The sequence below is a fragment of the Cajanus cajan genome, chromosome 4, assembly GCF_000230855.2.
Source record: "Cajanus cajan strain Asha chromosome 4, NIPB_CcT2T_4, whole genome shotgun sequence".
Taxonomy (NCBI): Eukaryota; Viridiplantae; Streptophyta; class Magnoliopsida; order Fabales; family Fabaceae; genus Cajanus; species Cajanus cajan.
In genome coordinates, this window is record NC_138520.1 from 11,570,925 (window position 1) to 11,586,380 (window position 15,456).

The 15,456-nt window shown below is 31.5% G+C and overlaps 1 protein-coding gene across 5 annotated transcripts; it reads right to left on the reverse strand.

Annotated features, from left to right (window-relative positions):
• Window positions 1-557: 557 nt before the first annotated feature.
• LOC145956701 (uncharacterized) lies at window positions 558-10,945 on the reverse strand. 5 transcript variants are annotated; one of them, XM_083072231.1, is made up of 11 exons: window positions 10,794-10,945; window positions 8,201-8,452; window positions 7,997-8,072; window positions 7,612-7,720; window positions 5,323-6,350; window positions 4,960-5,201; window positions 4,506-4,875; window positions 4,318-4,419; window positions 4,025-4,237; window positions 3,290-3,432; window positions 558-3,206 (listed from the first exon to the last, which is right to left on the reverse strand). In XM_083072231.1, the coding sequence occupies exons 7-11, from the start codon at window positions 4,533-4,535 to the stop codon at window positions 3,104-3,106; spliced, it is 591 nt and encodes a 196-aa protein (XP_082928357.1). In that variant the 5' UTR covers window positions 4,536-4,875; window positions 4,960-5,201; window positions 5,323-6,350; window positions 7,612-7,720; window positions 7,997-8,072; window positions 8,201-8,452; window positions 10,794-10,945; the 3' UTR covers window positions 558-3,103. The 5 variants fall into 5 exon arrangements, with proteins under 5 accessions (XP_082928357.1, XP_082928358.1, XP_082928356.1 ...); XM_083072232.1 differs by having other exon boundaries at window positions 7,997-8,452; XM_083072230.1 differs by having other exon boundaries at window positions 4,506-5,201; window positions 7,612-8,452.
• Between the last annotated feature and the right edge of the window lie 4,511 nt (window positions 10,946-15,456).

A 15,456-nucleotide genomic window follows, 5' to 3' on the forward strand; every position in this document is an offset into this window, starting at 1 on the left:
TTTGGAACATCCCGTTCTGGTCTGGAACGGCCCGTTCCAACCTACAATTGTTAGGCCTTTTAGGAGTCTCGGAAAGGCCCGTTTCAATTCAAGAACGGCCCATTCCGGACTTGGGAACGACCCGTTCTGATTTTGGAACGGCCCGTTCCAGGTCACTAAAAATAGTTGATTAGGACTTTTGGGCCCTCTGATGTCTTATCTTGTTGTTTGTATGCCCCCGAACGAAATTAGGTGTCTACAGGGGGCAAAAATGTCTGCTTACCATGAATTTGCTAAGCTAATTGTTCTCTTATACCTATGTCAACTATATCTAAATGAGCATTTACACCATCCTTTGTCTTCCCATGAATTTTTAGAAGTGCTTCAATAACATTATCACAAACATTTTCCCCCAGGTATGAAATATATACAATGTCTAACATCTATACAATGTTTGACATCAAGTATCTTCCAATATGGTAGATAAAAAAGTAACAACATTTTCTTCCATATGTATTTATCAATTGGTTGTTTTTCATTCTTCCCAATCACCACAATTAAATTCTTCACCCATTCATAAACTTGGTTACCAGTTGAGGGTGTTGGAGCTACTTCATTTTTCTAAAGACCATTAAATGCTTTCTTTAATCCGTGTCAATGATGATTACAACTAAGAAATCTTTGATGTCTTAGGTAAACTAGTTTTCTTTTATAATACAATTGATGGTGACATGTGCCATTTTCACATATAGGGCAAGCTTTGTGTACCTTAACATTGTAATCATTTAAGTTGTCATAAGTAGGAAAGTCATTGATTGTGCAAAACAACATGACACACAGCTTAAAAGTTTTGCCAAAAAAACCATCAAACACATCAACTGCTTCCTCCCACAACATCCTCAAATTCTCAACCAAGGGTCTTAGATAAACACGACTATCATTTTCTAGTTGTCTTGTACTCAAAATCATCATACATACCATCACATATTTACACTTCATGCACAACCATGAAGGTAAGTTGTAAATAACTACCAATATAGGCCATGAACCATGTTTACTGCTTAGGTTACCATATGAATTCATCCCATTTGTAGCAAGTCTAAGCCTAAGGTTTTTTGGATTTATCTCATCATTTCCTGGTTGTCTTGGACCTAAAATTATCATAAATAACATCATATATTTAATCTTCATGCACAACCATGGAGGTAAATTGTGAATCACTATCAATATAGGCCATGAACTATGTTTATTATTTAGGTTTCCATATGGATTTATCCCATTTGTAGCAAATTCAAGCCTAAGGTTTTTTGGATCATTGCCGAAATATGGAAACATCTAATCTGTTTTTTTTCATTGCAAAGAATTAATTAGATGCTTCAGTTGTCCATTTTTCTTTCATCCATTTGCATGTCACCTAATGTTTTTGGTATCATGGACATTAGCAAATAAATGCTTCAACCTTGGAAAAATAGGAAGATACCATAATATCTTCGTAGAAGGACCTTTGCTCACCCCACTTTTAGAGTCACTTTCCTTTAGTTTGTATCGTATCGTGATACCCCACACTGTAGACACTCATGTAAGCTATCAAACTATTTTTTGTACAAAGTGCAATTGTTGGGACATGAATGAATTTTTTTTTACACTCCATACCCATCAGACATTATCTTTTTTTGCATTATAAGTATGTGTTGGCAACGTGTTACCTTCGGGAAGCATGTTACTCAACAACTCAAGTAATTATGTGAAATTTTTATCAATCTATCCTTTTTTATTTTAAGATTGATCAATATTAACATGATAGACAATCGTGAAAAACTAGCACAATCTGGATACAATGGTTTCTTAGCATTAGTGCACAAACTATCATGCAAATGTGTGTGTTTGAAAGAATCAGGCCCAACATCACAAATCATGTTCTCTAATCGATCATCGATCTTTAAATAGACTTGTTCTTTTGTGTTTGATGAGCTTCTATGCATGGCATGTCTAATAATTCACCACACCATGTTTATACTATGTAGTTTTTTAGAAACCCATCATACAAAACATGTATAATGTCTATTGGTTGACTTTGCAAATTGAAACAATTTACACAAGGACAGTATAACCTTCCATTACTATCTATAATATTCCTTTGTGCAAACTAAAGAAACTTTTCCACTCCATTCTCATATTCAACACTTATGCGTAAACATTTCATCCAGAAAGATAATTATTTATACTTGATTAATACCTAAAGGTAAAGTCTTATAAATTAAATTTGACAAAGTTTTGATAGTATTTTGCATTGGTCTCTAAGTACACAAAATGAAATTGATGACATCAATTTCACCACAATTAAGCATGTACCCTGAGAACAACAAGAAATATAGTCAATTGAAATCTTATCAAATTTAAAATGAGACTTAACCTCTCTCTCTCTCTCTCTCTCTCTATCTCTCTCTCTCTCTCTTTCTATATATATATCACTACAAGAAAAAATAGAGTTAACGTGGGTTATTTTTGGCATTACCCGCGGTTAAAACCTCCGGAAAATGCATTTCCTGCAGTTGTGATTTTCGCCGGGAAAGCATCCGTGGCAAGCGATTTACCAGCGGTTTTTAACAACCCCCGGAAATGCATAGAATACCCGCGGTTTTGAAACCCTCGTTAACGACATAGTCTACCAGGGGTTGTAAACCCCCGTTAACACCATCATCAATTTTGACTGTTAATTTACTACGGGCTTTAAACCCCCGTTAATGTTGGCACATAACCTGCTGTTTATATAATTCCATAATTTATCAGGGGTTGTGAACCCTCGTTAATGCCACACTATATTTTTAATATCTTGTTTGTATTTGTAATTTTTAAATCCCTGTAGCTTATAAATGGTTTTTAACCATGTATAATATTTCAATCTATATATAAATTTTGAAATGCACAAGTTATATAAATATTAAAAAATAAAATGAACAAACAATCCACAAATTTAATATATTAATAAGCAAATGTACATAAACAAGTCATCCAAAAAAATTCCTAACAAGCAACATCCATAGTTTAGTAACATTCAAAATGACTTTTTAAGAAGTAATAAAAACATATCCAACAAAATATTGATTTTCCTAAAACAAAAAGGTCAACATCTTTCCCTAACAAATATATCCCTATTTTCTATCTTGAGAATTTGTTGGAGAATGATTAGGGACATTAATTGGTTGTGCACTTCCTTGGTCAGATACCTATAATTAAATATAAAACTTAGTTAGAAATATAAAGTATATTTTAAAATATTTATAAAATTAATTCAAATTTAAAATATTACCGGTGAAGATTGAAATACAGGCAAGTCAGGAAGCCTTTGCCTTGATAATTCTGTGCAAAAAAATTCATCATTGTCTCAAATCTTTTATTTTGTTCCTCTATTTTCTGATTTTGTTCAGCCATTTGTGATTTCAATTCAATAACCTGTTTCAAAAGAAAAATCAACACAAATAAAAACATAAGTAGAAATGAAAATCATACCAATATTAAACGTGACATTTTATTTGTTTTCTTCAAAACTTTAAACCACAATAATGTTTTAATTATACAGATAGTTGACAACATGAAAAAAAGTCTCATAAATTCCAACAAGATCACCAAAGTATACCTAAAATATTACAAACTTTGTTAAAATTGACTTCAAATTAGATCTACAATGAAAAATTCTTATTATACAAATATTACCTTTTTAGGAATCAAAAGAAGCTAAAGCACAACTTGGGAACAATAAATTAGGTGATTATCAAGGAGCACAACACAATCAATGATGTTTATCTAGATATTATTTCAAGAAGAAAGACAAATATGAAATTAGAAAGCAAGAATTATAGAATGGGACATAAAACTAATCTTTATTTTAATGAATAACATCTAATTAGTTAATGATAAATGATTTATGCAAGTAGGTACCATTCAATATTCTAATTTTTTGAGATCCAAAGAAGCTAAAACAACAATTTAAAGGAGTTAAAACCTAACATTGAAATTCTAAAGGAAATTGTAGCATACTACTAACCTCATTTTGTAACTCTCTACAAGAAGGAGAAAATGAGGATATCCCACTATATGAGCGTACAGTGTGTCCAAACACACGGGATGGGCAAGGTCCTAATCCTAATCCTCGAACACGTCCACAATGTTCTTGACTTCCTAAAGTTTGAGCTAAGGAATCTTGACTTGATATGTCTTTTGAAATGCTTCCACTCAATTCATATGATTCAATTTTTTCCTACATAAAACACAAAGAAACATGTTAAGTTAACCTCAAAAAATATTGAGCATTTTTAGCATTAATATAGTTGAACTTACTCCAATTTCTTTGGCTTCATCATTCACGAATTCCCCATTAGCATGTTTATGTGTTGCTATCCATATTTCTCCCCTACTAACTTTGCGGCCACACTCTAATTCCTACAAAATCCAAAAAAAAACAAGAATTATATTTAAAAAAGAGAAAGTATTATTTCATTATTAAAAATTAAGAAGCATATGCTTACCATCTTTTGCTTCTTGCGTGCAATGCTCATGGAACCACCTGTGTGGGGAATTGTTTGCTTTTTTCTATTCTCTTTATTTTTTTGGGCTTTTTCCTAATATTTGACATAAAAACAATTTGTAAATACAAGTAAAAATCAAACATAAATTAAAATTTAATTTTACCTTAGTTTTTGAATCTAAACGATAGTCTACAAAAGATGCCCATTGATCTTTATTTAATCCTTCTGGGACCATTGCAATCAATTGATCTCTATTATGAGTTCCATCATCCCTTTGTTGCCACAATTCTTAACGATGCTCTCTCTATTTTATGTTAAGTGATTTGAAGATATAAGCCACGTGAAGATCATGCTCAACTTCAAACTTAGCCTTCAAAGTATGCGACGATCAAAGTTAGAGACAATTTGTAGCACAATTGAATATATAATGTAAGTAAAATGCATAACCACTTACTTGAATGATGTCCTTAAGTACATTTTGCTTGTAGTCTTTAGGAATCTTCTTCCAACTAGTATAACTGATAGGGAATACATCAGAGTCTCTTGCAAGGTGACCTAAGAACCTATTTAACAATGCTCCACTATCTGCAATTGCTTGGTCTTCATCATTCCATTCTACAACAACCCTTTCATTAGAAGGCAACGACCAAACATCATTCACCGTAAGTGACTTTGTGTTCTTTGTGCCTTGGTCATCTAACAAATTATCAAATATGTTAAAAAAAATTAATTTAATGGTATATTTTTATTTATTGACCCAATTGATTGAATAAATGTTGCTAAACTAGGTCATACAATAATCTTGTAAAATGCTTACCAATCACATCAACTGTCTAGGCTCTCTTACGAGCTATAGGTTGCGATTTTTGAATTTCAATGTTTTCATTTGCTTCCACTTCACTATCAAAGTCAGACTCTGGTTCATTACTAAGTATAGGCTGAGAACCAAATGGTGATGCAAGTGAAGGTTGAGAATCAGGCTTAGAAGCATGTGTCGGTTGACTATGAGATTGAGGTGGATGTGTAGGATGAGAATCAAATTGAGATTCAGGTGGAGGTGGCAGATTTAGTTGAGGTGCAGAGTTAGTTTTGTTGGTGGAAAATAACCTCAACTTTAAGGTTCCTGTAAAGCCATGAGAATAATAAAAGTTAAGAATCATATCACATGCAATTAATGTAACTGAATATTGAAAACTAAATTAAAATGTGACGTGAGATATCTTACGAGGTTGACATGTCGGGGAAGGTAATGTTCTACATTGATGTACAAGTGGGGGTGGAGGTTCAATACTAGGTTGTGGATGATGTGCATGCAACAAAGGTGTTGAGTTATTTTTTTTTCAATGTGTTAGGCTTCTTTAAGGTTCCTAACAACCAATAAATATTATAAATAAAATATTAAGGTGTTGTATTTAAATGGAAGTTTTTAAAATATTAATAATTAGTAAGGAAACCTACTTGTGTGAAGTGTGGAGGAAGGGACTGATCATGTAACGGATAAATCCAAAGTTAACCAGCATGGTGATCCAGCTATGTTCCGTCAAAAGAAAAGGCAGCTGGCTGGTGAAGCAGCTACTGATTCAGCCACTAAACTGGCGCAGTTTGGTACAGTAGGAGGCTTGGATGATGTGCATGCACAGCATGTTGGTGCAGCAGGAGCTGGACTGTCTCCACTGAATGGAACAGCTCATACTGCACATGCACTGTTTAAAGGGACTTCTAATTCCAATGCTGGACAGCAAGGGCGTGAACTAGCTAGTTGGTGCTTCTCCAGCTCAATCATGCGATGATGCCACAAGTAACCAAGCTGCTGATGTAGCTGTTGTTGCAACCTCAAAGAACGTCCTGGTCAAGGCTAATCAATTAAACATATTATCTCTTTCAAATCAATTATCTTTCCATTCATTTTTCTTTCCGAGTTTACTACTTTTCTTTAACTTTTTTAATTGCTTTCTTTTTTTACCTATCCTTAAATTTTTTTTTTCAATTTCACCTACCAATCAAATGCTTTCTATGAGTAATTGGAGGACCCACGATTAGTTAAAAGGCATATTTCCCTTTTTGACAGTTGGATCACATGATCTAATGCTTAAAATTTAGAATTGTGTTGGAGAATTTAGACTAGTTTAGTAGCTAGGAGCCAAGAGAAAATATTCTGAGAGGACAATATGCAGCATCACCATGTTTTAGTGAAAACAGAATTGAAAATGACAAGCTTAACAATATTGGTAACAAACACTGTATCAAAAGTGTTTACAACAGCTCACACACTTTGCTCAACCAACCAAGCTAGACCCCTTAGATTTCAATTGCTCATTTAAGTTTTAATGAGAAAAATGGTGAACACAAAAAAAAAGTATATATTTCTTCAATTTATATTGACCTATCAATAATGGAGAGAATTGTTTAACACGTTTTATAAATGAATAATTTGCTAACTTCCAAGGCAAGATAAATGAATAATTAACTCATAATTTTAATAAAAGCTTAAAGTTGTGCCTTGAGATTGGGGACTCTACTGTATTTTTTTATCTCCCACTCTCTCTCTCACTACTGTTGAAAGGTTTTGGGGTTCTGAGTTTTTTTCGGTTCCTTCTCTTTCTCACGTTTGTGAATGCTGATAGGTTCACCAATTTCTGAGTTTCGAACAACAAGTGCAAAACCATCTCCTGAGAAACACAGGTTCAAAACTCACTGTCCAATTTCAGCAACCCGGTGCACAAAGGTACTACAAACTGATACTAGCGAATTGGCTTGCAGTTCCCTGATGAAATGTGTGAACTCTGTTTCTATGCACACAATACGTGTTTAACCGATCCAAATGGATCAACATCGTGTGATCCATGTGGCCTACCCCATCTAGTGTGATAAGGCCTTTTGTTGTTTGTATTGTCACTACCCACAATTATATATCAAACTCTTAAGAAAGCGAGTTTGAGCATAACTCAAAACCGGTTTCTAAATTGAGGATTACCCTTACAAACCAACGTATACATATAACTAACCAACAAATCGAGAACGCTGAAAAGAACAACATCTAAGCAACACATATATCATACTCAAAAAAGTAAAAACTAAAGCATAGGGTTTGCTGATGAAGTAATACCTGCTGCACTAATAATGCAAAACACTTTCACATTCCACTCTCACAAAGTTTGGCAATTAACAGTATTGTCACATCCCCCTGTTTCTTCCTTGTACATGAATGTGCTCCCCTGTTTGAATACCAAACAAGTATAACAGGGCTAAAATATAAATTAAAACTTGGAGACTTTGGTTTCTTTTTATAAAATTAGTAAAAAAAAAAAGATACATATATTATTGCCACCCAACTTCACACACTAAGTTTGAAACCATATTGGTAAAGAATCTCTTAGCTAAAAATATAGATTCTTTTTGTTTTCGCATTTTAATGACATTAAAATATTTGAGTATGTCTAAAAAAGAATGATGTACGTAAAAATGGAGCAACAAAGGGCACCAACTATTACCTTCTATGTTGCATCTCCAGCAAAGCAAACAAAGGTACTCTCGTTTGTTGTACCGTGAATTAGGATCGTTCACCAGCTAGGTCAAAATGGAGCAACAAAAGATTATGAAACTGAAAGTGAAAATAATCCGAAAAAACCCCAAATGAACAACGATCAGGGAATTTTTCCAATATTAAATCTCAAGAGTGTGAGTGGAAAACATACCTTGTTCGGTGCTATAGAAATCGCAGGCAGTCGGAGAACGTCGAAGAGCGTCGGAGAGGGAGGCTAGGTCATTTGCATTTTTCTGATGAAGGAGTGTTCTTAGTTACAAAGCCTTACGGTCTTCAAATGATAAAAGATGAGCGGAAAACATACCTTGTTCGGTGCTATAGAAATCACAGGCAGTTGGAGAGCGTCGAGGGAGGCTAGGTCATTTGCATTTTTCTGATGAAGGAGTGTTCTTAGTTACAAAGCCTTACGTTTTCGTGAGAGAGGGAAACCAAAAGATAAGTGAGAGGGAAATGAAAAAAAAAATTTATCATTACAAAAATAAAAAAATTAAAAAAACAATATATTATTAAAATATACCAACGGTTTTAAATTTTAACCCCTGTAACTTAATAATACTTAACAAGGGTTATTGAAACCCCAGTTAATTACTTATGTTCCCGAGGGTTAGCATAACCCTCATTAAAAAACCCAGTTAAATACATATTTTTTGGTAGTGTATATATATATATATATATTAATCAACTATAAAAATGTATATCTTTCCATACTGTCCAAACGAACAATTCAAAATTCAATACAATGATTATATATTAATTATATTCAATCTCAAAATTCAACACATTGTATCACAAGGCTTGAGTACCAAAGCACAAGAACAAACTTGAGAGCAAGACAATGGTTCAACATTTTTGCTCGTGTTGGCTATTGGACGCGAATAAGAGTGTTCGTCTTAGTCATGGTGGTCACTAGAACCATCAAAAGTGTCAATTGAAGGAAACGTTAGAACAATAAATAGTAAGAACGTGTACAAGTTCATCAGAGAGAAAGAAGAAGAGTAAATAGTGAGAATACGAATGGGTCCATGCCCTCTTGTGTCCTAATAACAAAACATTTTATGGTGGGTGACGATTTATCCGTCATAGAATGTCAACTTTCTATGATGGATAAGTCAACACTCGTCATAGAATGATTGGAATTGTGACACCAATTCTACCCAGACAAATAATGTAATTAAATGAGGACGAAATTCAATTAAAAACTTGCAGGTAAAATAGGTTCACATATAATCTGCCGCTAAACCTCCAATCAAATTAAAACAAAATTATGAAACATAAGATTTGCAATTGTATCTAAACAAGAAGGAAAAATTAAATGAAAATGAATTATAAATTCCTACACTAATCCCATTGCCCCGATGTCATATTATCAGAGCAAACCCATCACTTCAACTCTCAGACCCCATTACGTACACAATTACTTAAAACAAACATAAAGTACACGGGTGAGAAAAAGAAACATTCACATGTACGATACAAGGAAAGAACTCAACTCAAACATAGAACCAACCCTTATGAAATTCATAGTAGAAACCAATCACAATAATATTATCATTTCACATATCCATCAACTAGTATCATCATACAACTCATGCGTAATGCTCATGTTCATGTCAATGCATATGCAATGCAATCTTCTAAGAAGCATCAACTTAAAATGGCACACAATGGACAAACTTTGTCAATCGATCTCCTCAGGTACCGCCACACATGGCCACACTATTTACACCACTTATGATTGGTGTCACAAAGTTAATCACCAGTTATGGTTAGTGTATAAATATTGCATCCCACACTGTTTACATCACTTATGACTGGTGTTACACTGTTAATCACCACTTATGACTAGTGTATAAGGATACATCCCCTTTGAATCACTATACTTATGGCTAGGGTAAATGTGTATGCAACGTACACCAATGCTCATGCCATGTCACCTCATACTTTCATCCTTTCTATCAATGCCAATGCGCACAATTGATAATAATAAGCCACATTCAGCCACACTCGTACATCAATTCATCCAAACACACACCATCCATACTTAATCGTACCATAGCCATCTATGAACACCACACAACTCACAATCATCATCAAACACATCAATACACATAGCACATATATAAATTGTGTCGGGCTTCACCAAGTTGTGCCCGACTTTAAGCCAATATAGAGGGTACATATATAGTTTTACACCTGGAGAAATTATAATTTTGCCCGACGCTAAGAAGCCACAAAGAGAACTAGGTCTCTCTCCTACCCGGCACCAGGAATTCACACCCGGCACTAAGGAGCCACAAAAGCACCACCACATTATCATGCCCGACGTGATTCTATCTGGGCTTCGTATTCATCAATATGAATGTAAGCCTGACACTAACGCATTTTCCAGAAAATGCAGTACGAACAGAACATCCCCAAGAGATCATAATCAAACATGGATGCATCCTTTTTCAATCCAATTGGTTAGAAACATTTATTTTTACACAAAAACACATTATGTAACATCAATTCATGGATTCACATATTGATTAACAAGATCCTAATTATTTAAGAACCTAACCCATCGAGACATTCCAGTGAATTCAATTAACTGTCAAATCTTCAATTTTACCATTTCATATAATAAACATGTTCACAAGTTAATATAGAACCTAATTAAATTGTCAATTTCAACTTTAGGGATTTCTCCCACTGCCCATTCTCTCTTATAATCCCACATATGAAATACTCATTTTCCCTCGTACCTTATTATGTTGATCTAAAACAATTGATGCAGTTTTGGGATGATTTGAATACTTCTCCTTAGAGTTCCTTCCTTCTCCTCCTTCTCTCTCTCTTAATTCTTCCAGAATGCCAAAATGAGACAGATTTCTACTCTGCCTAATCCTTTCTCATAAATTCACTGAACCAGGTCAACCTGCCCCATTTTCCCTTCTCTCATTAAACTAAATAAATAAATATAATAAATAATTTTCCATGTATAAAAATAAGAATAATAATTCTCAACGTAGAAAATAACACTTTAATAATAATATTATTAAAAAATAGGACGTTATAGGAATAAAAGACTAATTAACACATTATTCTATGATGATTATTGACTTATCTACCATAAAAAGAAATTTTTATGAAAAGTAAATTAACACCTTTCATATAATATTTTAACATATGTACAAATATGTCATCACACTACTTTCTATGTCGTGTGGATAACACTTGACATTGAAAGTTTATCAAGAAATATATATTTTTCACTAGAGTGAGATATGTCACGAGTATGCGACATGTCACTATAAAAAATTCATAAAATAAAGACTGGTATAGGGTTTACATTTATTAGAACACTATAGTATCTAATTTTAAAACTCCTTTAGAGATTGAATATTTTTGTTCCTAATTTTGTCTGTATAGTCATTGAAAAATACGAATCTAATTAAAGGCTACATTATCGGTGGCTAATGAACTAAAAAAATATTTATTTATTTGGATACAAGTTTTTCAGTCTATGACTAAAATGCTATTAGAGGCATAGTTTTCGGTAACCATTTGCAAACTTAAGACACATATTTTAGTCTCAAGATGCAATAAAATTAGAGACAAAGTTTTTAGATTCTAACTTCTTGCAACAAGAGACTAATTTTTGAGCATTGTTAACTTGCTTTGTATAGCATGCTTTTAATGTCTAATTGCACACATTAGAGATCAGTTTATCAGTCTCAAATAGAAATATTAAAGACTAACTTTTAGTCACTATTAATTTATTAGGTACCAAAAAAATTGGTCTCTAATTGGAATAGTCTAGAGACAAAATTCTAGTATTAACGGAATTTAGAGATTAAAAATTGAAAATAATTTTAAAGAATAGTTCAATGATCTCTAATTAATATATAGTTGTAAATTATTAAAATAATATTATAAATACTTTATAAATAACTAGTATTTCTTTAAAATTATTATTCTATTAAATTATATAAAAAATAATATTAAAAATATTTTATAAATAACTAGTGTTTTTTTAAAGAATTATTATTCCTATTTTACGTCCACTAGTTTTTATCATTATTTTATCTTTATTTTATGAATCAACTCTATATATTAAATACAAATCTTTATGTTGTGTAAGAGATTTTTTTAATATTTTTCTTTGATAAGAAGAGTTTTTAGAGACTTTTTAACTTCTTATCTAATTTAGTATTTATTTATCATAATTATTTATAAATTAAATTTTAATATTTTAAAATAAATTATCAATAAATAAAATAATATTATACTATAATATAATTTATTTATCATAAATTTAAAATATAATTTATATTTAAAAACATCTATTTATATAAATTTTAAATATAATTTATATATTTAAATATAATGTTCATTCACATATATAATTTATTATAAATTTTAGTTATATATAATAAATATTTAATTTATATATTGCACATATTAAAATAGTAGTATACTTTATCACCAAAAGTTATTTATACTTCATTATTCATGTGGACCCGTGAGTTCAATCTGAAAGTTATATCTACTTTCAGTATTCTTCTAAATCCACCCATTATTATTATTATTATTATTATTATTATTATTTAATATATTAAATTAAAATTATAATAATTATCTTGAATCAGAACATATAAGGTGTCGTTCTTCAATAAAAATTTATTAAATTTTATAATTTATAATTTTTATTTAGTTTTTAAATTAAATTTATCCCAAAATATAAAATATAATTTATATGTTTAAAATATCTATTTGTATAAATTTTAAATATGTTAAAATATCACATATATTTATATACATAATTTATTATAAATTTTAATTATATATAATAAATATTTAGATTGTGTATTGAACATAATAAAAATACTAGTATTTAAAAAATAAGTTATTCAGAAATAATAATTATTTCTTTTACCATAATATAATTTGTATGCCTGATGATTACTTTTAGTATTTATAATATTAGTAGCATAACCTAGTAATATATAAAATTTAAAATACTAACATTAAAAACAATAAATAAAATTTAAATATATTAACGTCTTAGTTAACCCGCAAAATATGAGTAACACTTTGAGAGTCAAATACACTCTAGTTAAATATGACAACTAAATTCGAACCCGCAAGTATTTTTTCAACCTTAACTTGATTTTGATGGAAAAAATTCACTTTTATCATGTACGAATTTTCTTCGACTTTAAAAATCTAAATTCCAAGTCCTAAACACACATATATAATACAATATACAATACACACATAAAAATATAAGATATAAATTAATTATTTTAATAATTAAATAATTTGAAATTATTGTAATAATTAAGTAACAAACTTCAAATTATACATTTAATTAAATTTTATACTTCAGGAATTATTTAAATAGTTTTTTATCACTTTAGAGACTATTTAAAAGAAAAAGTAATATTTTCAATAACGGTTTATTCTTTTCTAAATCTATTCAATTGAGAAATTGGGCAAAATTCTTCTCTTGGAAATTCCATCTAATATAATAGAAATTGTTGATAGCAAAACACTTTAAAGCTTATGCATAATCTATAACAAATAGGTCAGACCAAGAATTAGCTTACGTCAACACCCTCTTAACCAATTACAGTAGAAACTCTTTAAATTAATAATGTCAGGACTGGAGAAATTTATTAATTTAGAGAGTTATTAATTTATTGATAAATTAATAATTATTAATTTAAAGAGGATGACAACGAAGATGATACAACGAAGATGATACAGTGTCTTTAGAGTCTGTTACGCGAAAGGAAGCACTTAAGGCGTCGAACACTTTTCACAACTTTATGATACAATACAAAAATACAACACCTGAGCTATTGGATGCAATAAGAAAAGTTAGAGATGAGCTCCAAATAACTTGAACTTTAAAGAAAAACAGATAACTATTGAATCATATTTCAATAGAGTGTAATATATTTTTTTTCAGTTTCTATGAATTATTAATTTATGATTTTCTTGGGACCGAAAATTATAAAAGGATCTCCCGAAAAATTATTATCTTATTATTTTATCGAGTTTTTCAATTTTTTACATTGGCCCAAGTCGAGACCGGACAAATTTATTATTTTAGAGAGTTTATTAATTTACCGAGTATTAATTTAAAGTGTGACACCCTTACTACCCCAACCCCAACACATATATTGTAATAATATAAACTAAGAAAATCAAATTTTCAAAATAGGTAAAAGGGTTCACATGAAACCTTTAGAAACATTCTTCAATATCCAAAATATTCTGAAAGTGAAACTTGGAAAATAAAACGTAAGAGGTTACAAAATATTTTCAAAATAATAGGTTCAACTCCGTATTCAAATACAATTCATGTACTAGAAATTCACTGCCCCGATGTCACAATATCAGAGCATACCCATAAATCAACTGTTGACATTCTAGATGCCACTCATAGCCAGATCTTCCTCACATAAAATATCCACAAATTGTACGGTGAGAAAAGAAAATATCTATATGTAAAACACATAAGGAAAACATAACATAATCTCATCATTATTCATTACTTAATGAAATATTCACAAGCATTTATGTATATCATAATTAACAATCCTTTATCATCTTCACATCTCAATCCACAATTTCATCAATCCATCACAATCCACACAATCTTACACTTCACACTATGTCAAGGTCACGCTACCCATTTAACAATCTCAGGCCATGCTCGCCCCTGATATAACACTGTGCCAAGGTCACGTTATCCCTATCCCAGGGCCGTGCTCACCCCTGACATGTTAACCAAGGTCACGATATCCACGTAACAATTCAGAGTCGTGCTCACCCCTGATATAACACTGTGCCAAGGTCACGTTACCCCTAACCTAGGGCCGTGCTCACCCCTGACATGTTAACCAAGGTCACGATACTCATGTAACAATCTCGGGCCGTGCTCACCCCTGATATAACACTGTGCCAAGGTCACGTTACCCCTAACTCAGGGCCGTGCTCACCCCTGACATGTTAACCAAGGTCACGATACCCATGTAACAATCCCGGGCCGTGCTCACCCCTGGTCATAGGTGTGAAGAACCACAATCACATTTCATTCACATTCCACACAACATCTCACAGTTCAATTCCATACCACATACATAACAGGCAAGTCCAACAAAATAAGGGTTTACACACCTTTCGAGCAATTTACATCTAGATCATCAATTCTTATCAAATAATATACCAATAACATTCATAAATTAATATTATAAATAATGGAATTATCAATTTAATATAACTTTAACATAAACAATAAAACCCTCAATTCTTTCAAAACTTACTCACAGGCACTTTTCTACAGTTTCGTTCTCCCTCTCAGATCATCATTCTTATAAATTAAATATATATTTCTAATCCTCAACACATACAAAA